We start from the raw sequence: 25,688 nt of genomic DNA, 5'->3' as shown, positions 1-25,688 counted from the left end.
CTCATCGACAATGAGTCTTTTTCTCTCTCTCTATCTACCAAGTGTCTGTAAAATTGTAACCAGAGAAAAAAGTCTCCAAGACAATCACACGGGCACAAAGAGAAGTTATTTCTTTCTCTTGATCGAGGTGAGTTTTCTGCACAACAGAATAGTTTCAACACAAGACTCTCTGGTTCAGCAGAATTCCAACCTACATGTGTCTGCGAAAAACTCTTAGTGCCAATTTTGCATTTCAAGTCATATGCTTGACTGTTTCCACGTGCGTGTGCGTGATCTAAGCCTATTCATTTTTATCTCTTAGCAAGCAGGGTCAGGTGACTTAACAATTTTGCAAAAAAGAAATCTGTTTTGTATGTGGAAAAAAAAAACAGAAGTGCACCAATTAATATCAGCTTCAACACGGACAGTTACCACTGAAGCGACACACACACACACACACACACACACACACAGAGGAAAGAGAGAGAGAGCGAGAAAGAGAGAGAGGGAGGGAGGGAGGGAAGGATAAAGTGGGTGGGCTAGGAGGAAGAGAGAGAGACAGAGAAACACACACAGTGACGGAGTTATGCATACACGTGTGAGACGAGTATGCATCATTTGAAGGGCATGAGTGTAATACGTAATTTCTGGTAGTTACTTACGTGACCATGAACGCCACTGTAATTAAACAGAGAAGCGCAACTAACGCTGCATCGCTAACAAACGCATTATACTGTACTAGGAAGTGGTTCTAACTAGGATCGACAGCACACACACACACGTCTGAAGAGGGCTCCTCAACACTAGAAGAAAATTACTGACCTGTTCGGTAATAATGATTGATTGCACAAGGCCGTAGGTTATCTAATCCTGCAACTCTGTCTTGTGTATCAGTTGCTACGTTCTTCCCTCGCCGTGACTAGCGAGTAGCACGCCTGATTGGCACACCAACGAGCTGGGTTCAGTACCAGGTGTCGCAAAGGAATTTCCGTGCAAAGACGTCCAGGAATTGTGCTCGTTATGGAAACAATTTTTCTTGATATATTTCTTTTTCAGTAAGCGCATTTTTAACAGCCCTACAAACATCTGTGCCCTTAGTAGTTACTGTCGACGACATTATCGGCATCAATTCTTGTTTGGTGTCATTTCCAACACAATATCGAACAATACAGCAGATTTAGTGACACCTGTAGTTCCGTCGAGACAGCGAAATGGAAGGAGAGCACTTTGTGACAAAGCAGTTCGACGCCAGCCACTAAACCTAAAATTTTCGCTAATTTTTTTCCAATATTTCGATTTTAAAATTGCTACATTAAGCACAAAATAAACGTTATCAAGATGGTAGAAACAAATTCCTGCTATATAACTTTATTATTCTGATTATTCAGTTTGTTGTCCTGGTTGAAATGAGCTAATCAGTTTCGTCAGAAACGATAGCAGTCAAAAGTTATTGCAATGATAAAATTTCGTACATCTGGCCACAGTGTGCGTGATCTAAGCCTATTCATTTTTATCTCTTAGCAAGCAGGGTCAGGTGACTTAACAATTTTGCAAAAAAGAAATCTGTTTTGTGTGTGGAAAAAAAAAACAGAAGTGCACCAATTAATATCAGCTTCAACACGGACAGTTACCACTGAAGCGACACACACACACACACACACACACACACACACACACACAGAGGAAAGAGAGAGAGAGCGAGAAAGAGAGAGAGGGAGGGAGGGAGGGAAGGATAAAGTGGGTGGGCTAGGAGGAAGAGAGAGAGACAGAGAAACACACACAGTGACGGAGTTATGCATACACGTGTGAGACGAGTATGCATCATTTGAAGGGCATGAGTGTAATACGTAATTTCTGGTAGTTACTTACGTGACCATGAACGCCACTGTAATTAAACAGAGAAGCGCAACTAACGCTGCATCGCTAACAAACGCCTTATACTGTACTAGGAAGTGGTTCTAACTAGGATCGACAGCACACACACACACGTCTGAAGAGGGCTCCTCAACACTAGAAGAAAATTACTGACCTGTTCGGTAATAATGATTGATTGCACAAGGCCGTAGGTTATCTAATCCTGCAACTCTGTCTTGTGTATCAGTTGCTACGTTCTTCCCTCGCCGTGACTAGCGAGTAGCACGCCTGATTGGCACACCAACGAGCTGGGTTCAGTACCAGGTGTCGCAAAGGAATTTCCGTGCAAAGACGTCCAGGAATTGTGCTCGTTATGGAAACAATTTTTCTTGATATATTTCTTTTTCAGTAAGCGCATTTTTAACAGCCCTACAAACATCTGTGCCCTTAGTAGTTACTGTCGACGACATTATCGGCATCAATTCTTGTTTGGTGTCATTTCCAACACAATATCGAACAATACAGCAGATTTAGTGACACCTGTAGTTCCGTCGAGACAGCGAAATGGAAGGAGAGCACTTTGTGACAAAGCAGTTCGACGCCAGCCACTAAACCTAAAATTTTCGCTAATTTTTTTCCAATATTTCGATTTTAAAATTGCTACATTAAGCACAAAATAAACGTTATCAAGATGGTAGAAACAAATTCCTGCTATATAACTTTATTATTCTGATTATTCAGTTTGTTGTCCTGGTTGAAATGAGCTAATCAGTTTCGTCAGAAACGATAGCAGTCAAAAGTTATTGCAATGATAAAATTTCGTACATCTGGCCACAGTGAAAATCTGATGAGATAATAGCTGAATTCGAAAGGAAAAACCACTTCCAAATTAAAGATTTATTTTTCCTCTTTTCAGTAAATTGTTTATATTAACTCAAACTTAATTATTTTATATTCCTCAGAACCTGCAGGATATAAAATGTAGACCGGAAATGGCAAGGAAAGCATTTCTGAAGAAGATAAATTTGTTAACATCGAGTATACATTTAAGTGTCAGGAAGCCGTTTCTGAAAGTATTTGTATGGAGTGTAGTCATGTATGGAAGTGAAACGTGGATGATAAATAGTTTAGACAAGAAGAGAATAGAAGCTTTCGAAATGTGGTGCTACAGAAGAATGCTGAAGATTAGATGGGTAGATCACGTAACAAATGAGGAGGTATTGCATAGAATTAGGGAGAAGAGAAATTTGTGGCACAACTTGACTAGACGAAGGGATAGGTTGGTAGGATATATTCTGAGGCATCAAGGGATCACCAATTTAGTACTAAAGGGCAGCGTGAAGGGTAAGGATCGTAGAGGGAGACCAAGAGACAAATACACTAAACAGATTCAGAAGGATGTAGGTTGCAGTAGGTACTGGAAGATGAAGGAGCTTCCACAGGATAGAGTAGCATGGAGATCTGCATCAAACCAATCTCTGGACTGAAGACCACAACAACAGAACCTGCAGGGTAATAAACATCTTGTAAAGACATTTCATATACAGGATGATTCATAAGGCATGTCACATAATTCGTGTGGTGATTCTAATGTTAAAATAAACCGAAAAAGTCCTATGGACTATGTCCGATTTCCGATCGCTACAAAACTGGAACGGGTTGAAGACTAAACACATCCATGAATGATTATGAAGACAAATGTGAATATTACTTATCGAAATGCTGTGTATGCGCTGTGGTGGACAGAATAATGGTGGTGCAGATGACTGATCCACCCTGCAAGAGGTGTTCAAAAAGTCCCCTGCCTAAGTCAGTGCACTTGTCAAAGCATTGGAGGGTGTGTTGCTTTGGACAACGATCATCATCATGGTGGACTTTAATGCGGCAACAGCATCGGTGATGCGAGCGACAAATCCTTCACGTGTACCCTCCTTCGTAGTGTACACATCCCCCTTTAACGAGCTCCTTAAACAGAAGACTAATCGCGTAAGGTCGGGTGATCTGGCAGGCCATTTACTGGGTCCGCCACCTCCAATCCACCGTTGAGGAAATGTGTTATTCAGATACTGGGATATTTGTCTGGTACGGTAAATCGGTGATCCATGATGTAGGCACATGTGCCGTCGTTGCTCTAATGTCACATCTTCCAAAAGTGCAGGTAGGTCTTCTATCAGGAAATGTGCATATGCTGCAATTGTCACGCAGCTTGCCAAGAACCCAGGCATACTAATGAGGAAGGCTCCTTAATTAAAAGTTGATAAATTTTACATAGCTAAATTTAAAACATACATGATGAATTCCATGGTCATACACATGGGATTCCCACTGCATAGGTCTAAATTAGTACTTCAATAGATATTGCTCATGAGAAATACAATACAAATAATATATAAGGACAAAATCAACAGTCAATAAAAGATGGAACGTTCTGACCGATAGAATTTCTGAACCAGTTCAGTAATACCTTGGACACAGTCTTTATAAGGCGCAAAGCTCGCGCCGTTTTCAGCCAGTCTGCTTTTAGTCTTGCCCTAGTCTGTTCTAAGTCTGCTCTTAATTAAGTTTTTATCATTCTGTTCATTTCGCTCTTAGTCTTTGGCTGGTATAGCTAACCTGTTTCTTAGCCCAGCATCGGTAATTGTTCATGCTGCCCCCTGTTCTTTTAATTCAGGCTGAGAGAACATGTTTTATAGTTATGAACAATAAATAGACAACGAAAAGTGTTCACTATTTTTGTGACTATAGTAACAGTTTTGTGACTTTTTATATATTTACACGATCGCAGCTCGTGGTCGTAAGGTAGCGTTCTCGCTTCCCGCGCACGGGGTCCCGGGTTCGATTCCCGACGGGGTCAAGGATTTTTGTATACCTCGAGATGACTGCGTGTTATGTGTCTTTTATTATTATTTAATCCTCATTCACTCGCAAGTCGCCCTAGTGCCGTTAAAGAAGTGGATCGGCGGCCGAACCGGCCCGCGAGGGGTCTCTCGGCCACCAATGCCATACGCTCATTAGTATTATAACTTAATTGTGTGTAAAGCAGCGTATGATCACCTCATCCGTACGTTGTGAACGTAATAGCCTTTATGAATTCTGTTGTGGTCATTAATAAACTCTTTTGGAATTGCTTGTATTTTGTCCTATGCGATGTCACAGTGGACGAGACTGTTATGATAATGACTTGCAGTGAGTGAGCATGAGCAAAGATCTGTCACTAAGGCTCCGATGGCCCATTCACAATGAACTTCGTACCATAACTTCAAATGTAGACGAACAAATGCGTTATTTTAATTATGTAGGCCGATCTACATTCATCATTCGACGTTATCTTGGTAGCTCATGGTCTTCAGGTTAGCATTACGGCTTCTGAAGTGCAGAGTCCTGGTTCAATACCAGGTCAGGTGGGAAATTTTCTTAGCTGAGGCACATACTGTTTGAGTCGGTTAACAACTTTATTTCATCTTCATCGACGTACAAGCCGCCAAAGTGGCGTCAAATAGAAAGACTTGTAACAAAACTGATAAACGCGCGTTAAATAGTTTTAGGTGCAATTAACACGTAATAAATAAAGGAAGAAGGAAGGCTTCTCTGGGAATACGAAGTTGGGCAAGCATAAAATTCTCTTGGGGGTATATGAACTAGAAAAGAACATTGCCAAATTTTTGTGACTGTTTGCATTCCGTTTTACTGAAACGGTGTGTGTGATCACTTCGACTAATTACAAACAAACAAACAAAAATACTGCTGAGAGGGGTCCCGCTCGCTCTACGTCAGCGTCCTGCTGCTGCCAGGGCCAGGGCAATAGCCGATGCGAGGAGGTGGCTTGCCGGCCGATCGCAAAGCGCCACCTCCTCGCGCCGGCTGCCGCCCTGGCCCTGGCAGCAGCACGAGGCTGCTACGTGCGGCGACGCCACTCGCCCGCCACCTGCTGATTTAGGGCCAGGGTGGCAGCCGGCGCGAGGAGGTGGCGCGTTGCGATCGGTTGGCAAGCCACCTCCTCGCACCGGCTGTCGCCCTGGTCCTGGCAGCAGCAGGACTCTGACGTAGAGCGAGCGGGACAAGCCCCTCTCAGCGATATTTTGGTTTTTAATTACTCGATCACACCGTTTCAGTAAAAGGGAATGCAAACACGAAAAGTGCGTTACTATAGTACCCGTTTTGTAACTTTTCTACTTAACTGTGTGTAAAGCGAACCAACGAATGACTTCCCTGGTAGTCTCAAACCCAGAGACTGAAATGAAAACTTTAATGTAGCTGATACATATCCGTATCAGTCAGTAGTCTCACATCAACTCGAACCTAGCAGTTGAAAAAGACGGTAGTACTTACTTCACCTATATAAGTTGTAGTTTCATTGATTGATTTGATTGAAAAAAAAAAAAAATCTGACTAAATGAAAAAACAGTTGACTGGCCAATCGGTTGCTGAAAACACTCAGTTCTGCCATCACTGTGACTGGAAGAGACTTAATGCAGGCTTCATGAGCATTAAGGAGCAGAGCAGTGTGCTGATGACAGCTCTCCCGTTGTCCAATGGCTCTCAGTGCAGACGATGAAGGATAGTAGCACCGTCTACTTGCACCGCAGCATCAAAGGCTGTTTCTTTTAGTTAAGTGTTATCTGTACTTAGAGAAATATAAGCTACTCTGTTGTTTGCTTTACGACTGTAGGAAACAGACAAACAGCTACTACATCTTTGTTATTTGCTCTGGATTGTTGGTAGTTTTCAATTTAAGGGACGAAATGAAAGAAAGATTTTAATGTTAATGTCGGCTGGGAGGCCCTTAAGGGATTCTTCAGCCTCCTAACAGGAAAAGATTTGCATCACGTACACTCATTGATCTCTTTCTCTGCAGTTTATAACAGCTGTTTCTTAAAGTATGCCTGTTGAGTGTAGGTGACTGGAATGTGTGTGCATGTAGTGTGATGTCATGTTTGTTTTATATGATGGTGAAAGAAGGGAAAGTGTAAAAACCCAGTGCAGGCAGATAATCAACTCCTCTGAAATAGCAGTCAAGATGGTTGCCAAGGTTAATGTCCCCAACTGATGAATTACCATGAACAGTGACACAGGCCTTCACATTGTGTTTTACTTATTGGAATATAATCTGTGAAGCATGCAGGAAAAAAATTAGTTGCAACTTTGGCCACCAGGTAAAACTCTGTTGCACATTGGCATCTCACGTGCTCATATTGTGAAGATTGTGTAAGTGGTGGTCAATAATAAAACCAATGTTACATTTTTCTCGATTGTTTGAACTTATCTGACTGTGTCCTGTTCCTAATCCACTACATACGAAAACATTTTTATATGTCTTTCATGCATTCACTGCATTAGATCTGCACCAGGTGGCCAATATTGGGACTAACTTTTTTTCAGCATAAATCAGTTTTCCATTAACACATCAGAATATCTACCAAGTTTTGATGCCATACAATAATTACAACCAACACTGGATCTCTGTGAAAAGCTGTACTTTAATTATAACCACCGAGTATGAGCACATATTCAGTGCCTAAATGCACAAAGTAAGTCACAAATTGACTCAAAATGAAGTGCATGATAGACAGCACATTAATCAGTGGTGGAAGTTCACATTTTAATTGAATCACATGGATACACTGAGGTTATGAGGGATGGCAACAAACATCCTTAAGAGGTATTATGCTTGTACCACTTGGGAGCACATTCAGAACCAATTTTTGTATTCTAAAGAATAATCACAGTCTCCAACATTTCACAGAGGTATTACTTGTAGGCTAATCTGGCACTAACTCTTGCAGAGATGTGAGCATGGTGACAGCTTATGAGGACTGTACTGTTTGACCTTCTACACGATGTTATGGCCACAGATTGTTGTACTTGTGTGTGTGTGGTGAGAAGATTCTATTATGTTAAGAGCAGAGGGCAAATGGAAGATTTTGGGGTGTACTTGCTGTATCAAGATTGACATATGAACACATTGTAATTTCACAAAGTATGTAATCGTTTGAAAGATTAGTAGGTTAGCTTTTGTTAATTTGGTTGAGCTCTCTGTTACAATAGTAATTTGGTTTACAGGACATGTGGTTGACTGATAAAGTGTAAAAGTTAATGAAACCATTTTGTTTACCTACATTGGAAATAACCTATTTAAACATGCAGGTGCCATCTTGAAATTTATCATGAATTATCCAATTTACTCATTGGTGTCATTAATTCAATAAAAAATTATGGCAACAAATGTACAGTGGTAAAAGCTGGAATTGAACAAGTGCAATCATTACATCTTCATCCTCATGATTACTCTGTAGTTCACAACTAAGAGCCTGGCAGGGAGTTCATCATGCCACACTTGAAAGTTGCAAGATCTGATTTCTGTATGTAGTTGGGTGCCAATAGAACAGTTAGACAATCAGAGGCGAAAGTAGGTGAGTAAAATTTCATTGAAAATTCCTGCTGCAATGAAAAATGCCTTTGTTTTAATGGTTGCCCATTCAACTCACGTATCATGTCCGTGGCACTCTATCTCCAGTTATGCAATAATAAAAAATAAGCTGCCTTTTTTTAACTTTTTCAATGTTCTCCATCAGTCCCATCCGAGGTGGATCTCACGCCTCACAGCAATACTCCAGAAAAGAATGGACAAGTGTAGTTCATGCAGTCTCTATAGTAGACCTGCTACATTTCCTAAGTATTCTGCTAAATATCATGGTCTTTGATTTTCTTTCCCCACAACATTATCTATCTGATCATTGTAATTAAAGTTATTTGTAATTGAAATCTCTAAGTATTTAGTTGAATATTGCCACTTTTTGTACTGTGTTTCAACAAAGTATATGTTCCAAAATCCTACTGCAAATTGACATGATATTGATATGGGTCTGTAATTTAGCAGAGGGGCCTGGCTGGAATATAGTCTGGGTCACGTGACTTGCCTTCACTAAGTGGGTTAAGCTGCTTCACTTCTCCAAGGATCCACTTCTATGTAACTCATGTTGGCAGTTATTCTTGATTTGAATTCTGGCCACAAGGGCTAATATAACTGAAAATATAATATAAATGGACAGATAATGTAATATAAATGGACAGATAAAAAAATCTAAGATTTAACGTTCACAAGCTTTTGGAGCCAGTGGCTCCTTCTGGGCGAAGAGTTGAAGAGGAAGGAACAGGGGTGAAGTGAAAGGACTGGAGATGTTTATGTAAAGGGGTACAGTTTAGAAAGGTCAGAAGGAAACACTTATTGTTGGGGCTGGTAGTCTATGGGTCCATGTGTTTTTTTCTAAACTGCACCCCTTTCCTTAAACACTTCCAGTTTTTTCACTTCACCCCTCTTCCTCCCTCTTCAACTCTTCTGCCAGAAGAAGGAGCTGCTGGCTCCTAAGGCTTGTGAAAGTTAAATCATTTTTTGTGGGTGCTCCACTGCTTGGTGAATAGGTTTTTTATCTGTCCATTTACATTTGACTTGAATTCTGGAATATTTCCTTCACTGTCCTGGATGAAGCCATTTGTTCAGAGTTCAGTCTATCTGCTTTAGTTCCACTGTCATCAGTGACATCACCAGTGTTATCACACAGTGAAGGTACTTATTTCAAGTTTCTATCAATGTATGGTACTTTTTGTATGAACAGAATCTCTCAGGGTCTTCTGCAAGATTTCAAGACAAAGTTTTACTGTGAAAACTATTGAGATCATCTTGCACTGAAGTCTGCATTAAATTGCAAGATTCCGTAAAACTCCACCAATCTTGGGATTTTGCATTCTTTCTAATTTAGTAGGCTTTTTTCATTGCTTCTGCAACAGTATTCTGACCTGTTTTGTTTACCACAGAGGTCAGAACCATCATTTATTAATTTTTTTTGTATATATCTCATAACTGTTGTTGATATTATTTCTTTGAATTCAAACCACATTTGGTTTATTCTTACATAGTTGGATCAGAGGAAGTTCAGACTGTCTCTTAAAAAGGTATCAAGCAATTTTTTAACTGCTTTTTCAAACTTGCAATGTCCTTTAAAAGAAATAAACTTGAAGATAACACTGAATGAATGTCTGAACTGCAGGATGGACTCAAGTCATCATGTAGCATATTGTAACTGCAAGTGATGTGCTTACACTGCGTTACTGTTAGCAAAAACTTTATATGTATTGATTGGGGAATATAACTCCCAATGCCAATAAGAAAATTCAGTCACTGCAAAAAAACATTCAGCCCCTTAGACATTGAATCACCTGTCCCAGTTCAAAACCAATGACTTTGGTCCCTGTGCCCATAACAAATAAATTAAGCTGCCTTACATCTGAAACAGCAATGGTGGAATGCAATATATTCTGGTCTCTCATAAAAAAATTATAAATATGCTAACTACAGGCTCAGCAATGTGCAATGCTGGCAGTAATACTTTTAAATGCATATAAAATTCTTTTGGCTGATAAATGAGAACATTTATGAAAAGTCCAACTTCTTTTATAAAATAAGATACTTTATTGTCACATAACATGTTTTTATACAATCAATTGACTGAGAACATTGGTGCCATTGAAAATCATATGACCTGGACAGGCAAGCGGTATTGATTGTTTTTTAGCAAAATTATACTGCAAGTTAAGTTTGGCTTTTCAAAAACAGCTGCAACTGAAATTACATTGTTTAGAATGATATATCATATTTAGTAATTGATCCACAAACAATGAGATTTATATAGCAATTATTATCTATCATCACTAAACCAGCATAAATGTGAATCATCAAATTACATATAGCTTTGTTAACAAATTGCAGAAACATTACAAAAGTGAAATTCAGTTTATATGCATTCTGGGTTTACTCAACAATCACAAATTATCAGCCAACTCATCTATACTAATGGGCTGGCAAAAACAAAAATCATAATTATTTAACATCTTTGCTTACATGGAGACTTCTCCTATCATGTTCAACAATATTGACATACTTACATTAATCTAACACGTGGTGGTTTCACACAGCACACCACAAAAACTGCCTAATCCATGTCTTTCACTCACAGACAGCTACCTACCACTGTGCACTCAACACTCTCTTACTCCAACACTCTCAGACCAGAAGCAGCATCTTTGGCTCTGTGGTAGTGCACAATCATCAACCTGCTTTATAATGCCTATCAGTGACATACATCATTTATCATATTCTGGTGCCACAAACAAATGTTCTAGCGTTTTCCTGACGATCGAAGACTGTGTGGTACTGGGATGCAAGACTCGCACGTCTCTCGCGGGTGGTTTACGTATTGTGTACAGCCGATATTCTTCTCAGTACAGACGGCTGCATCACTCTTCACACTGCTTCTTCTCCAAGGATTTTGTGCTGATTAGGGAAATGATACTGAACTACTTCATTACTCTCAGAACACTTTTATATCAACTCTGCTATATTTTCTTCTTCACAATAATACAACTACACAAGTCTCACATGCTGTTTGAAGTCAAGTAAATCGACCTTGTTTGGAAAACATTAGTACTTAACATATACCATTACAGTCTCTTTCGGTTTTAATAACCGTTGTCAAAACAGTTCTTGCCCCTAACAAGTCAAACAAAAGAGTATATGAGTCACTAGATAAAATATATTTCACTTGTTTGCAACAGTCACTACTAATCCATTGCCAAAGACTAGCCCTCAATTACTCCTTGTGCTGGACGTACGGCTTCCAAGGCGTGCGCAGCCTCCACTTGTCAGTGCTGATAGACCGTCACAGCTTTAGTCTTCTTGTAACGCACCGCCCATCCTGCACACACATAAAACACAAAAATGTTCAGAACAAGAAAGAAATATAGCAATTTAAGTCACTTGCAGATGAAATCAGGTGAAAATGAAATGGCTATAGGAAAAATGGATGAAATCGTTAAAAAAAAAAAAAAAAAAAAAAAAAAAAAAAGTTATTGGAAAAACAGACCTGGCAAAAAGTTAAAAGCAAAGGGTCAACATTAAGAGTACAATAGGATTTCTATAGAGGAGAGAACAGACAGGTGAAAAAGAGTCCATTGTTGTTGCTGTTGTGATCTTCAGTCCTGAGACTGGTTTGATACAGCTCTCCATGCTAATCCTGTGCAAGCTTCTTCATCTCCCAGTACCTACTGCAGCATACATCCTTCTGAATCTGCTTAGTGTATTCATCTCTTGTCTCCCTCTATGATTTTTACCCTCCACACTGCCCTCCAATGCTAAATTTGTGATCCCTTGATGCCTCAGGACATGTCCTGCCAACCGATCCCTTCTTCTGGTCAAGTTGTGCTACAAACTCCTCTTCTCCCCAATCCTATTCAATACCTCTTCATTAGTTATGTGATCTACCCATCTAATCTTCAACATTCTTCTGTAGCACCACAATTCGAAAGCTTTGTATCCAAACTATTTATCGTCCATGTTTCACCTCCACAACATGGCTACACTCCATACAAATACTTACAGAAATGACTTCCCGACGCTTAAATCTATACTCAATGTTGACAAATTTCTCTTCTTCAGAAACGCTTTCCTTGCCATTGCCAGTCTACATATTATATCCTCTCTACTTCAACCATCATCAGTTATTTTGCTCCCCAAATAGCCAATCTCCTTTAGTAATTTAAGTGTCTCATTTTCCACTCTAATTCCATCAGCATCACCCGACTTAATTAGATTACATTCCATTATCCTCGTTTTGCTTTTGTTGATGTTCATCTTATATCCTCCTTTCAAGACACTATCCATTACATTCAACTGCTCTTCCAAGTCCCTTCCTGTCTCTGACCGAATTACAATGTCATCGGTGAATCTTAAAGTTTTTATTTCTTCTCCATGGATTTTAATACCAACTCTGAATTTTTATTCTGATTCCTTCACTGCTTGCTCAATATACAGATTGAATAACATTGGAGAGAGGCTACAACCCTGTCTCACTCCCTTCCCAACCACTGCTTCCCTTTCATGTCCCTCGACTTATAACTGCCATCTGGTTTCTGTACAAATTGTAAATAGCCTTTCGCTCCCTATATTTTATCCCTGTCACATTCAGGATTTGAAAGAGAGTATTCCAGGCAACATTGTCAAAAGCTTTCTCTAAGTCTACAAATGCTAGAAATGTAGGTTTGCCTTTTCTTAATCTAGCTTCTAAGATAAGTCATAGGGTCAGTATTGCCTCATGTGTTCTAACATTTCTACAGAATCCAAACTGATCTTCCCCAAGGTCGGCTTCTACCAGTTTTTCCATTCGTCTGTAAAGAATTCGTCATAATATTTTGCTGCTGTGACACATTAAACTGATAATTCCTCTGGAAGTTTGAGGGAATTTCGCCTGTCTCATACATCTTGCTCGCCAGATGGTAGAGTTTTTGTCAGTATTGGCTCTACCAAGGCTGTCAGTAATTCTAATGGAATGTTGCCTACTCCCAGGGCCTTGTTTCAACTTAGGTCTTTCAGTGCTCTATCAAACTCTTCATGCAGTATGATATCTCCCATTTCATCTTCATCTACATCCTCTTTCATTTCTATAACATTGCCCTCAAGTACATTGTCCTTGTATAGATCCTCTATATACTCCTTCCACCTTTCTGCTTTCCCTTTTTTGCTTAGAACTGGGTTTCCATCTGAGCTCTTGATATTCATACAAGTGGTTCTCTTTTCTCCAAAGGTCTCTTTAATTTTCCTGTAGGCAGTACCTATCTTACTCCTAGTGAGATAAGCCTCTACATCCTTACATTTGTCCTCTAGCCATGCCTGCTTAGCCATTTTGCACTTCCTGTCGATCTCATTTTTGAGACGTTTGTATTCATTTCTGCCTGCTTCATTTACTGAATTTTTATATTTTTTCCTTTCATCAATTAAATTCAATATTTCTAATGTCACCCAAGGATTTCTACTAGTCCTTGCCTTTTTACCTACGTGATCCTCTGCTGGCTTCACTACCTCATCCCTCAAAGCTTCTCACTCTTCTGCTACTGTATTTCTTTCCCCCATTCTTGTCAATTGTTCCATTATGCTCTCCCTGAAACTCTGTACAACCTCTGGTTTAGTCAGTTTATCCAGGTCCCATCTCCTTAGATTCCAACCTTTTTGCAGTTTCTTCACTTTTAATCTACAGCTCATAACCAATAGATTGTGGTCAGAGTCCACATCTGTCCATGGAAATGTCTTACAAATTAAAACCTGCTTCCTAAATCTCTGTCTTACCATCATATAATCTATCTGAAACCTGTCAGTATCTCCAGGCTTCCTCCATGTACACAACCTTCTTTTATGATTCTTGAACCAAGTGTTAGCTATGATTAAGTTGTGCTCTGTGCAAAATTCCACCAGGCGGCTTCCTCTTTCATTTCTTAACCCCAATCCATATTCACCTACTACATTTCCTACACTTCCTTTTCGTAGTATCGAATCCATTGATGGCCTCTAAACTGGGAAGAAGTACCTGCTAACATGGTAAAAGAAGAAACAGTTATTGATTTGGAGGACACATGGGAAACATTATTAGAGCCAGAGTTTGACAGAGATATGCTAGACTGTTGACTAAATAAGATAGAAGGGATTGAAAATATTCTTTCTCAATTTCTTAAGTCATTGAGGAAAGAGGTAGCAAGATAGGAAGTAGCCTAACAGCCTAGAGACATTGGTGTGTCATCCGAACAAGACACAGCCAGAGCAAAAGCACCACGGGCACAAAGAGGTGAGGTGGTTCCAGTGCCATAGATCTTCCATCCAAGCCACTGAGGGCACCAGTGCCACAGAGACTAGCCAGATGTGTGAATTCCACCAGCGCCAAGGGCAGTGCCGAGGATGAAGATATCGATTTCACCTCGGCCAATTTCCAGCCAAATACAATCCACCAATGACTGGACGACAACTGACAGAAGCGTAACCGGAAGATAGAACAGTGGCTCTTACCCACTTGATTACAGATAATTGTCCAGGGCTGACTTAGACGGCCAATGTCATATCGTGATCTCTTATAAGTGAACAGACTGTTGTAAGTCACATTTGCTATGTACTGTGAAGTTTATCTATGTTTATTTGCACTTAGTCATCAAGGGCTTTTTTGTGGTATATTACAAGCAGTGTTACAGACTTCATATTTCAACTAGTCACAAAGATAAGTAAACCTTTTTAACTCATTTGTGTAACTTTGTTACTAATTTGTTGGAGTGTCGTAGAACCTTCATTCTCCTGGCCGTCGGCCATAGCTGTGTAATAGTGGCAGGGAGAAAGTGTCTCAGCAGAGTACTGCACCAGAAGCTGTTCCACAAACCCACCAACTCAGCCTCATCAGTAGTAGCAACAAGGCCTTTACAGAACTGGTGACAAGGGTTTACAAAAGATGTAACATCAGATGTTTGGAAGAATATCACCCACACAGTCCCAAAGGCAGCCAAGTCAAATGAATGTGAGAACTATCACATAGTCAGATTGACAGCACATGCATGACCAGAGAAATATACAGATGAATGGAAAATGAAATTGAATATCTGTTAGATGGCATTCAGTTTGGTTTTAGGGAAAAGTAAAGGCACTAGAGAGGCAGCCTAATAGTATCACTGACAATAGAAGTAAGACTTCAGAAAATCAAGACAATGTCATTGAATCTTTTGATGCAGAAAAAGCATGTGACAATTTGAAGTGGTGCAACAAGTTTGAATCCTCAGGAAAAAGGTAAATTCTATAGCAAATGGTGGGTAATATGCAACTATACAAGAACCAATATGGAACAATAAGAATGGAAGACCAAGAGATGAGTGCTCTGACTAAAAGAGGCCTAAAGTGGGGACGCAGGTGTTTCGCTTCTACTATTCAATGTATATATCAAAGAAGCAATGAAGGAAATAAAAGGAAAGCTCACGAGCGGGATTAAAATTCGGGGTAATAGTTTATCTATGATAAGATTCACTAATGACATTGCTGACCTCTGTGAAACTGTAGAACAATACAGAACTTTGTGAATGCATCACTCATTGCCCTTAATATGAGGAAGAAATATCTGAGAATGTATGTTTTAAGCACAGTATTGTATGAAAGTGAAGTATGGAAATGGAATAAAGGTTTTGATATGTAGTGTTACATAAAGTTGCTGAAAAGTAAGAGGATTGATACGTATTATTAAATGGCTAGGACAGCCACCAAGCCCTAGTTGCAGGTTGTCTATCTAACAGCTGCCAACAGCAACAACAATTTGATTCTTAGTATTTCATATAATTATTGGTGTAATTTCAAATGCTTTGATGGTCTACTCATTAGGAGAAATAATCTAATGTTAAAAGTTTAAAACAGTAAGTCAAGTATTAAAGTTACAAACTACATATAAGTCTTGTAACAGTAAACCTCATGGCATGCAAATAGCCCTTGACTTTTTCATCCAATATTTGCGAATGAGAGTACTTCGCAACTTCTAGCAAACTTTACACATAATTTCAAACCTGTTCAAAGCAAACTGATATCTCCCCTACACTCAGAAAATAATGAAAAGAAAAAAACTATCACTTACTACTTTTTGCTGTTCATGCAGTAAGACTTCAGCATCAGGCATGACATTTTAATTTATTTTTTCTTTACTACTAATTCTATTGGCAACACATTTTGTAGAAAGTATCCATATGTACCACTGAATATCTCCATAAAATTATATCATTTATGACATACAGTTGAAAAGATATGACACCATAAACATTGAGATGCGTAGCATCAAATATTAAATGCATCCACATTTTGGGAAAGTAACGAGACATTTGAAGCTTTTTTGCATGGGAATTTGTGAGGGGAGGGAGGGCTTAGTTGTAAGAAAAGGAATGAGGTTCTTCATGGAACCAGTGGAGAAATGAATGTATGGAAAGCACAAGCTATAAGAAGCAGTTGGATTACACAGCATGTGTTATGACATCAGGGTACTGCTTTTATGATACTAGAAGTAAAACATTTAAAGGAAGAGATTGGCACAGAACATGAAATCATCACTGACCACATCAAACTGGCAGAAGGCTGATGACAAAAAAGAAGCTGTAACCGAATATTGTCTAAAAAACTGCTTTTACTTGTATTCATAATTTCTTGTTACTTACCAAATTATAATGTGATTAAAGTCATATGACCTGGTAAATGTACAGAACATGAGAGATGCATATCTTTCTGTGCTACGAAGAACACATAATCGTTCTGAATATTATGCCATTGAGTGTTGACTTCTGCAACACATTGACAGGAGTGTTTCAGAGGAAGAGTATAAACCTGCCTTGAGAACTATCCTGATACCTAACACTGTTAAGGGTACCTGTAATCATGACAATAACTGGCTCATAGTGCCTCCTGCATCCTTCTCATTTTTCAGCAACTGCCAGGCTTGAAAATGGACACTGGAACATGACTTAAAGCTGCAATTGGCCCATGTTACAATGTCCACATTCTTACAATATATGGAATTCAGTTCTGTAGTAGGTGGCACATATCTCCACAGCTATTGATCCAAGAAGAACACCACAGAGTATAAATCCTTCACCTTCTAGAAGAACAGACCTAAACCTATATCTGACTAGATTAAAGAGCCAACTACACTTCATAGCAGACGTTATTTCTTTCTTTGTTTCTCTACTGATCCATCATACCATAGATAGAAAAAAAATTCACTGTGAAAGTTTTGTATGCTAAGGCACACTGCTAATATTTTTAAAACATGTTGAAAATTACCACTATCATTGCCCACAAGGCAGATGAAGAAATGTACACCCCCAGCAGAGCAGGAACAGATAGCGTACACATAACATGATTGGAACATAGCTTTGGCTGGTGGTGCCTCATAAGCAGATCATTCAACATAATTGAATTTGCAACATACTCATTATCTAGTTCCATGTAGACCTTGAAGACAAGCTTAGCTCAGTATGTACAAAGGCATTTAAGCAGTCATCCTTCCCACACTTAATATGTGAATAGAACAGAATGAAAATGTAAAATGTAGTACAATGGGAAGCAATCTCGGCCACGCACTTCACAGTAGTTGCAGTGTATGGGTGTTGGTGTATAAGTAAAGAACAATAGCTACCAGTTTCTTTTGAGATATCAGTGCTCTAACTGTTAAAAATGGAGATAAAACTGAATTTTATTTTCTTCACATATGTCTGCTAATGGAATCTGTCTTCATGCTGGGTCCTGAGTTTCACAGTAATGTAGACCTAATTAACCTTCCAAATCTTCAAATATGAAATAGGAAGAACACAGTGAACATCTCATTCTCCCGGTGACATACATGTGATTGTGTCATTTGCTAGGTAATTCCTACAACTGTATCACATCCACACTCTATAAAGCATTATGAGGTGCATGGCAAATCATAGGCATTTGCAGAAGTAGGGGTTGGGGTGGGAGGGGTGGTGAGGGGGGCAGCATTGTCCCTCTCATCTGGTATCTGGAGTTCAGAGTTGTTATTCACTGAAGAATTCTTAAGCACTTTTAGAAGTGAGGGGATACCCATCTCTTCTTTGGAATATAATTCGTGTTTTGTGTCACCAAACAATTTTAGTTCTTGTGGTACGTTACATCTCAAACCTAAACAACTTATATGCATAAAAAATATATAATTTTGGAGTTTTGCCCCACCCCCCCCCCCCTCCCCCCAGCCATATATATTTCTGCTGATGCCCTCATGGCAGAGGGCATTTTCCCACTGTATCAGTTATAAGGGCTTCTTGCTGTTCCATTTGTGTATGGAGCATGGGAGGAATGGGAATAGTTCATGTCTATCTTCAAGTGCCTGCCAGTTCAGTTTCTTCAGCATCATTGTGACCATCTCCCATGGGTGAAGCAAACCTTTGACCATTCATGCTGCCCTTCTCTGTATATATCCAATATCACCTGTTAAAACCTATTTGGTATGGCCGTCACCCTCCGCCGCCACCCCCCCCCCCCCTCGCCACCCCTCCCACCCAAAATTTAAGCAGTATTCTAGGATGGGATACACACGTGACTTGCAAGCTATCTACTTTGTACACTGATTGCATTTCCCTTATATTCTAGCAATGAACAAAAATCTGCCTCTTGCTTTATTTACAATAGGGTCTATGTAATTGTTCCATTTCGTATCCCCACAAGTGTTATGTTGAGGTATTTGAATGAGTTTACCAATTCCAACTGTGACTTGTTGATACTGTAGTCACAAGATACATTATTTCGTTTTGTAAGGAGCACAGTTTTAAATTTCTGAACATTTAAAGCAAGTTGTCAATCTTTGCAAAACTTTGTAATTATATCAAGATCCAACAGAATATTTGGCAATTTTTTTTTTCAGATAGTTCTTCATTACAGATAATTTCATCATCAATGAATGGTGAGAGGTTATTATTATATTGTCTGTGATGTCTTGAATATACAATATGAACAGAAATGGTTCCAATACAGTTCCCTGGGGGCACACATGAAGTTACTTTTACGTCTGCTGATGACTTTCCATCCAAGATAACATGCTGTGTCCCCCCTTGCAAGAAATCTTCAATCCTTTCATAAAATTCTCTTTGTAGCAGATACAATCATACTCTTGATAATAAGAATAGATGCAATGCAGAGTCAAAAACATTTCAGACATTACAAAATACTGCATCTACCTGACTGCCTTGATCCATGGTGTGTGAGAGTACTGTGAGCTGAATTTCACATGACTGATGTTTTCAGAATCCATGATGGTTAGCATGGAGGATGTCATTCTATCTGAGATATCTTGTTTCAAACAATGTTCACTTTTTTATAGTACTGGAAATGATAACTGAGCCAATAAGAATTTAGAACATCAATACCTTTTTAGTACAATGAAACCATGTAGAGATACTTTTAATGGTGAGGAAAAGACTGTGTATTTTTAGTTAAGCAGTGTAGGGGAAGAAACACCTAAATATGTTCACTATGCAAATCTAGTTATCTTTTTAAATCAGAATGCAAATTGTAAAAATAGAAGAAAGAGTTACACAAAGAATCTGTGCTGAAATGAAATTCAAAAAAATATACAAGAGGATGATTCAAAAAATTTAGAACTGCACTTGAAGGACAATGTACTGTAGCCAATGGAGATGTACAAGACTGGCTATTTAAATCGCAAGTGAAATGGACATTTGTAATTACCAAGCTTCTTTGTGCTCATTAAGCAGGTTCAAGAAATCATATAGAACAGGAAATTGAGAAGTTACAAAGTTAAATTTAAGTAAATGAGTACATGAGATTCCTTTAATTTTTAACTCTGTAATTGACCTGTCAAGTTTTATGAAACAACTACCCTCTATCATTTCATGGTGAAAAAATAAAAGACAGTCAGTTGTACGATCATAATTCTATTCACGTCATTATTGGTCTCTATGAAAATACATTACATAAGATTGTCACGGCATGTTTTTATGCAACAGTTTCAGTAGTATGTATGAGTAGATTACTATATCCACATATTTATATCGGTTTTCAGAAACCCCCGAGGCAAATTAAAATCAAACATTTTTTTTAAATAAAATTAATAATGTTATAATTGATGTATCAAAAGCTGGAACAATGGGAAATAATAGTTCTCAACATCTTACCAGCTGCAGGAAATAATTTTTATTGGACTTTTGGTCTGGCCACAACAATCCCTCCATCTTTCAGGAGAATGACACAGACATTATTGATGCAATATGGAGTCTACCAAAGCAATTGCCTTGATTAGGAAATTCTTGGGATTTTTGAAAAAAATATTTTCTTCCTTGAGGAGGAGAGAGGGACAACTCACTTAGAATGATGATATTTGAGTGACACACTTGTAGGGAGGACGAGAGAAGATAAAGTTGGAGCAGGGGATGTGATCAGAAATGGGTCAAAAATGGCACACTGATAACCACTGTACCACCTTCAGTCCAGATATGATAATAAAGTGAGAAGCAAAGACAGATTAAGAGGAAAAGAAATGAATAGTGCAATTGAGAACAAGGGAAAAACAGTGCATGAAAAAGGGAAGGGGGTGGGGAATGAAGACAAAACATTGCCTACGTATTCTGTTGTTTTGGACAAAGGGCTCGTCAGAAAACTTAACAATGTGTGTCTCTCTTGTTTATGTGGATATCAGCCTCTCAGGCCATAAACCATATAATGAGTTGTTGCATTAGCTCCTTCCAGTAGTTATAAAAAGACATTTCCCTTTTTATTATAGTTAAAACAGAAAAAACTTCATCAGGTTACCTTCCATTCAGCCTGCCTTCCACGAGCAGTATTATTCAATGAACTGTAGGTGAAGGCCGATCAACAGGGACTTACATGAATTAAGTGAAAATAATAGTGGTATGTAATACACAAACCACATGAGTTAAGCCATCACTTGCAAGTTTTTATGACATCATCTAACTATGTACTTCTTGTATTTTTAGCACTGAGAATGGCTATCTTCTAGCTCAAATCTAGACCTGCACAATAAAATTTAAAAAGGATGACTGATTGCTGCAATCTATAATTTACAAGAAAATTGCACTGCAATTAGTAAAGCTGAGAATGAATCTTTCACTCTGAATTAACCCCTCCCCATTTCCCATGGACCATGCTATTGGTGGGGGTGGGGTGGATTAAATGACTCAGTGACACAGGCAGCCATACTGTAGGTGCAACCACAATGAAGGGGTAGCTGCTGAGAGGCCAGATAAAGATGTGGTTCCTGAAGAGGAGAAGCAGACTTTTTAGTAGTTGCAGGATCAACAGTCTAGATGATTGAATGATCTGACCATGTAACAGCAACCAAAATGGCCTTGCTGTGCTTGTGCAACTGTCAGCTAAAAGTAAATGTTTAGTTAAATGATGATGACATCCTCTTGGGTAAAATATTCTCAAGGTAAGATGTCTGCTTGTGTCTGTGTATGTGCAGATGGATATGTGTGTGTGTGGGAGTGTATACCTGCCCTTTTTTCCCCCTAAGGTAAGTCTTTCCACTCCCGTGATTGGAATGACTCCTTACCCTCTCCCTTAAAACCCACATCCTTTTGTCTTTCCCTCTCCTTCCCTCTTTCTTGATGAAGCAACAGTTTGTTGCGAAAGCTTTAATTTCATGTGTATGTTTGTGTTTGTTTGTGTGTCCATCGACCTGCCAGCGCTTTTGTTTGGTAAGTCACATCATCTTTGTTTTTAGATATATTTTTTCCACGTGGAATGTTTCCCTCTATTATATTCTTTTTAGCATAATTTAGACTGAGGAATGACTGTTAAAGTAGATAAAGGAAATAAGTTCAATTCTCATTTGTTGCTGAGGAATATTGACTTACAATCACATCCATGCTGACTGACATGCCACCTACCTCACTGTTAATCACACTAGTGGCTTTTCTGTGAGTCATTTATATCCTTGTTTTAGGTACTAGGAGTTACTGAACTTAGGGACCCCTATCATGTACATATTGTTTGTAATTAAAGTTCTGGAATTTGCAACAATAATCCTTGCATTTAATCAGGCATATCTATGTCACAACTTTCTCATATAACAAAACATAAAGAGCAACAAATTGTGATAACCTGTGATGAGAAAAATCAGGAATGAATTTTTAAACTTATTAATGAGTGACAGACCATTTTACTGGTCAATCATGGTGTGTTTTTTATGCAATTCTACATTACATTGCATCCTGATTCCAAACTGAGTCCTTATTTCAACCTCAAGCCCACTATGCAGAGACAACCACAGTGTGAAAAAAAAAGAACAGAAGTGAAATTTTATTCTTCTGTGCCAAGACATGTTATTCATTTAAAATATAGCATGTAAAACTTTGAGTCAAACTAGGACTCATATCCACACATCTGTCTTTGTCAGCTAGTATTATTCTAATTACTGCCATCTAGAATGACTGATAGCTTCACTCTCTCATGCTACCCTATTTATGGGCCACCAAGGGGAATAGTTTCCTGCTGCACAAGATCCAACACTGCTTATCTACTCATAGTTCTGGGCCCTGGACCAAGACATGCTATATCCTCAGTCCTTAATTGCCTTCATAGCGTTTCTCACATCCCTTCACTTGGCCCTCTTCAGGTATCACTTTCCTGGATGTTGACATCCATCTCTTAACAATCTCCATTCATACCAAAGGCATCCCTCCCCATGAAAAAGTCTCTTCCATAGAGTTTAACTTCCCACAGCCCTGAAAATGATACAACTATTACTCAACTACAACCTTGAAATAAGTAATATCCACCTCATTTCTCTCAAAATGGAATTTTTCTGTCTACACTATCAACTGAACATCCTAGACCATCCTTATGCTACTCTTCCTACCAATTCCTTGTGACATTCAGCATACCCTGTGCAAGACCTGCCCTGTCTAGTTCTATCACATGCATATTCTACCCATCTGTGAAAGTAGTCATGTCATTTACCAACTTTTCTGTAACTTCTGCAAAATTTTTATACACACATAATGAGCAATAAAAACTTTGAGGTTCACCGATTACATTGTAATTCTGTCAGAGACAGCAAAGGGCATGGAAGAGCAGTTGAATGGAATGGACAGTGTCTTGAAAGGACGATATAAGATGAACATCAACAAAAGCAAAACGAGGATAATGAAATGTAGTCTAATTAAGTAGGGTGATGCTGAGGGAATTAGATTAAGAAATGAGACACTTAAAGTAGTAAAGGAGCTTTGCTATTTGAGGAGCAAAATAATTGATGATGGTTGAAGTAGAGAGGTTATAAAATGAAGACTGGCAATGGCAAGGAAAGTTTTTCTGACAAGGAGAAATTTGTTAACATCGAATATAGATTTAAGTGTCAGGAAGCTGTTTCTGAAAGTATATGTATGGAGTGTAGCCATGTATGGAAGTGAAACATGGACAATAAATAGTTTGGACAAGAAGAGAATCGAAGCTTTCGAAAAGTGGTGCTACAGAAGAATACTGAAGATTAGACGGGTAGACCACATAACTAATGAGGAGGTACTGAATAGGATCGGGGAGAAGAGGAGTTTGTTGCCCAACTTGACTAGAAGAAGGGATCGGTTGCTAGGACATGTTCTGAGGCATCAAGGGATCACCAATTTAGTATTGGAGGGCAGTGTGGAGGGTAAAAATCGTAGAGGGAGACCAAGAGATGAATACACTAAGCAGATTCAGAGGGATGTAGGCTGCATTACATACTGGGAGATGAAGAAGCTTGCACAGGATAGAGTAGCGTGGAGAGGTGTATCAAACCAATCTCAGGATTGAAGCCCACAACAACAACAATGAGCAATCAGCTGTCCAGTTGAATGAATGACAGTTGACAACAAACATTTATTTTATACCATTAAAACACTGTGTTTAGTCATCTGTGATTTTCCACCTCCTGTAGCATGGAAACTATTAGCCCTAGAAAGAAAATTAATAGCATTTTTTTGGTAAGAGATTTAATGTAGTTTAATTTTGTAAAGGGAAATATTTTCATTAGAAGCCATGGTTTTTACGTTACTCAAAAACATAAAATAGTGATCCTTAAATGCCACCCAACCCAATGCTCACACCCAACCATTCACAATTTTTAGTGCATTGTTCATGGCAGCCCCCTACCCAGTACAAAAATTTGCAATTATTTCCCCTGATCAGTCTTCTTTGGTCTTCATTAACTGATCTAATAAGCAACAGCTTTTGCCTGCAACAAGATAACCTGACTCATATAGCAGTCCTATCCTATTCCATTGTTGCTTATCCATCTGATAGGCCTCAACTTACCTTCCCTTCACCTCTCCACTTATCTCCCCACTTCTTGTTCCTCTCCTTTGCTCTGACTCATTTCCTTATCCCAGTCAAGCAGTGGGATCGGAGCAACATTTCTGTATTTGGGTGTGTATTGTTTTGTTTTTGTTTGTTAATTCTGAGAAAAGACATTGCACAAAAGCTTAGTTACAAGTTCAGTTTTGTTTATGTACCTGTCTACCACTAAATCTGTCAATTATATGGTGAGTGGGTATCTTTCCTGTCAATAGTTTTACAGATGTTTTAATTATTATAAGATATACACCTAAAATGTGTCAAATAAGGTTAACTATTTTAAAAATAAATTATATATTTTATTGTTGACTATACACTGCTGAAAATTAATTCCAGGAGGACTAGAGATGGATGCAAAACAGGTTAATGTGATTGCACTGCTCATCAGTGGCCTCATCTTATGTGCAAGTGCTATGCCTCAAGGAGGAGCTGATGCCACTACTGAAGGCCCACCAATGCCTGTGAGTAAAATTCACTGCAAATAAATTCCTTATAGTCTCAGAACCAAATTCAACACTCATTGTCTCAGAGAAAAAGTAAAGTGCTCATGAGGGGGGAAGAACATTAAATGAAACTTCATGGGTTGAAAGAGTCTGTGATATTATTGCATTGATTACAAAACTGAGTCATATTTACAAAGAACTTTGCACCATGGGTGAACTTACTAGTATGACGTTGCATCCTCTCTGGCCTCGATGCAGGCACTGATTCAATTGTGAAACGTGTCATAAAGCTGTTGTCCCCATTTTGAGGCAAGTGGCCCACAACTGTTGTAACTTATCATTGATATCTTAAATCCTGACTGTGGAACAGAGTTGAAAGCTGGCTGGTCCCACATATGTTCTGCTGGGATCAGATCGGGGACCTTGCTGGCCACAGAAGTACCTCAACATCACACAGACAGTTCATAGAGACACGAGTGGATGACTATTGTTATGTTGAAATATAGTACCACAATGCTGTCACGTCAGAGGTAACACATGAGGATCCAGGATGTCCATGACGTACAGTTGTGATTTAAGGTCTTACCAAATGGGTCCCCACACTATGACACCAGTGGACACACTACTGTGTATAGGAAGTAAGGGACCTTTACCAGTTTGCCACCATCTATGCTAATGACTGTCATCCAGGGTAGTGCAGAACC

At 38.9% G+C, this 25,688-nt stretch overlaps 1 protein-coding gene across 1 annotated transcript in view; it reads left to right on the top strand.

The window, feature by feature from the left end:
• LOC126284887 (uncharacterized) overlaps nt 1-25,688 on the top strand; it is a 55,794-nt gene that overhangs the window by 16,320 nt on the left and 13,786 nt on the right. The window contains exon 2 of the mRNA XM_049984145.1: nt 24,878-25,002. Coding sequence (XP_049840102.1) covers nt 24,889-25,002 — 114 coding nt within the window. The 5' untranslated portion in view covers nt 24,878-24,888. The remainder of the gene's footprint in view (nt 1-24,877; nt 25,003-25,688) is intronic.

Source organism: Schistocerca gregaria, chromosome 1, assembly GCF_023897955.1.
Source record: "Schistocerca gregaria isolate iqSchGreg1 chromosome 1, iqSchGreg1.2, whole genome shotgun sequence".
NCBI lineage: Eukaryota > Metazoa > Arthropoda > Insecta > Orthoptera > Acrididae > Schistocerca > Schistocerca gregaria.
This window is presented reverse-complemented; position numbering and strand designations above follow the sequence as displayed.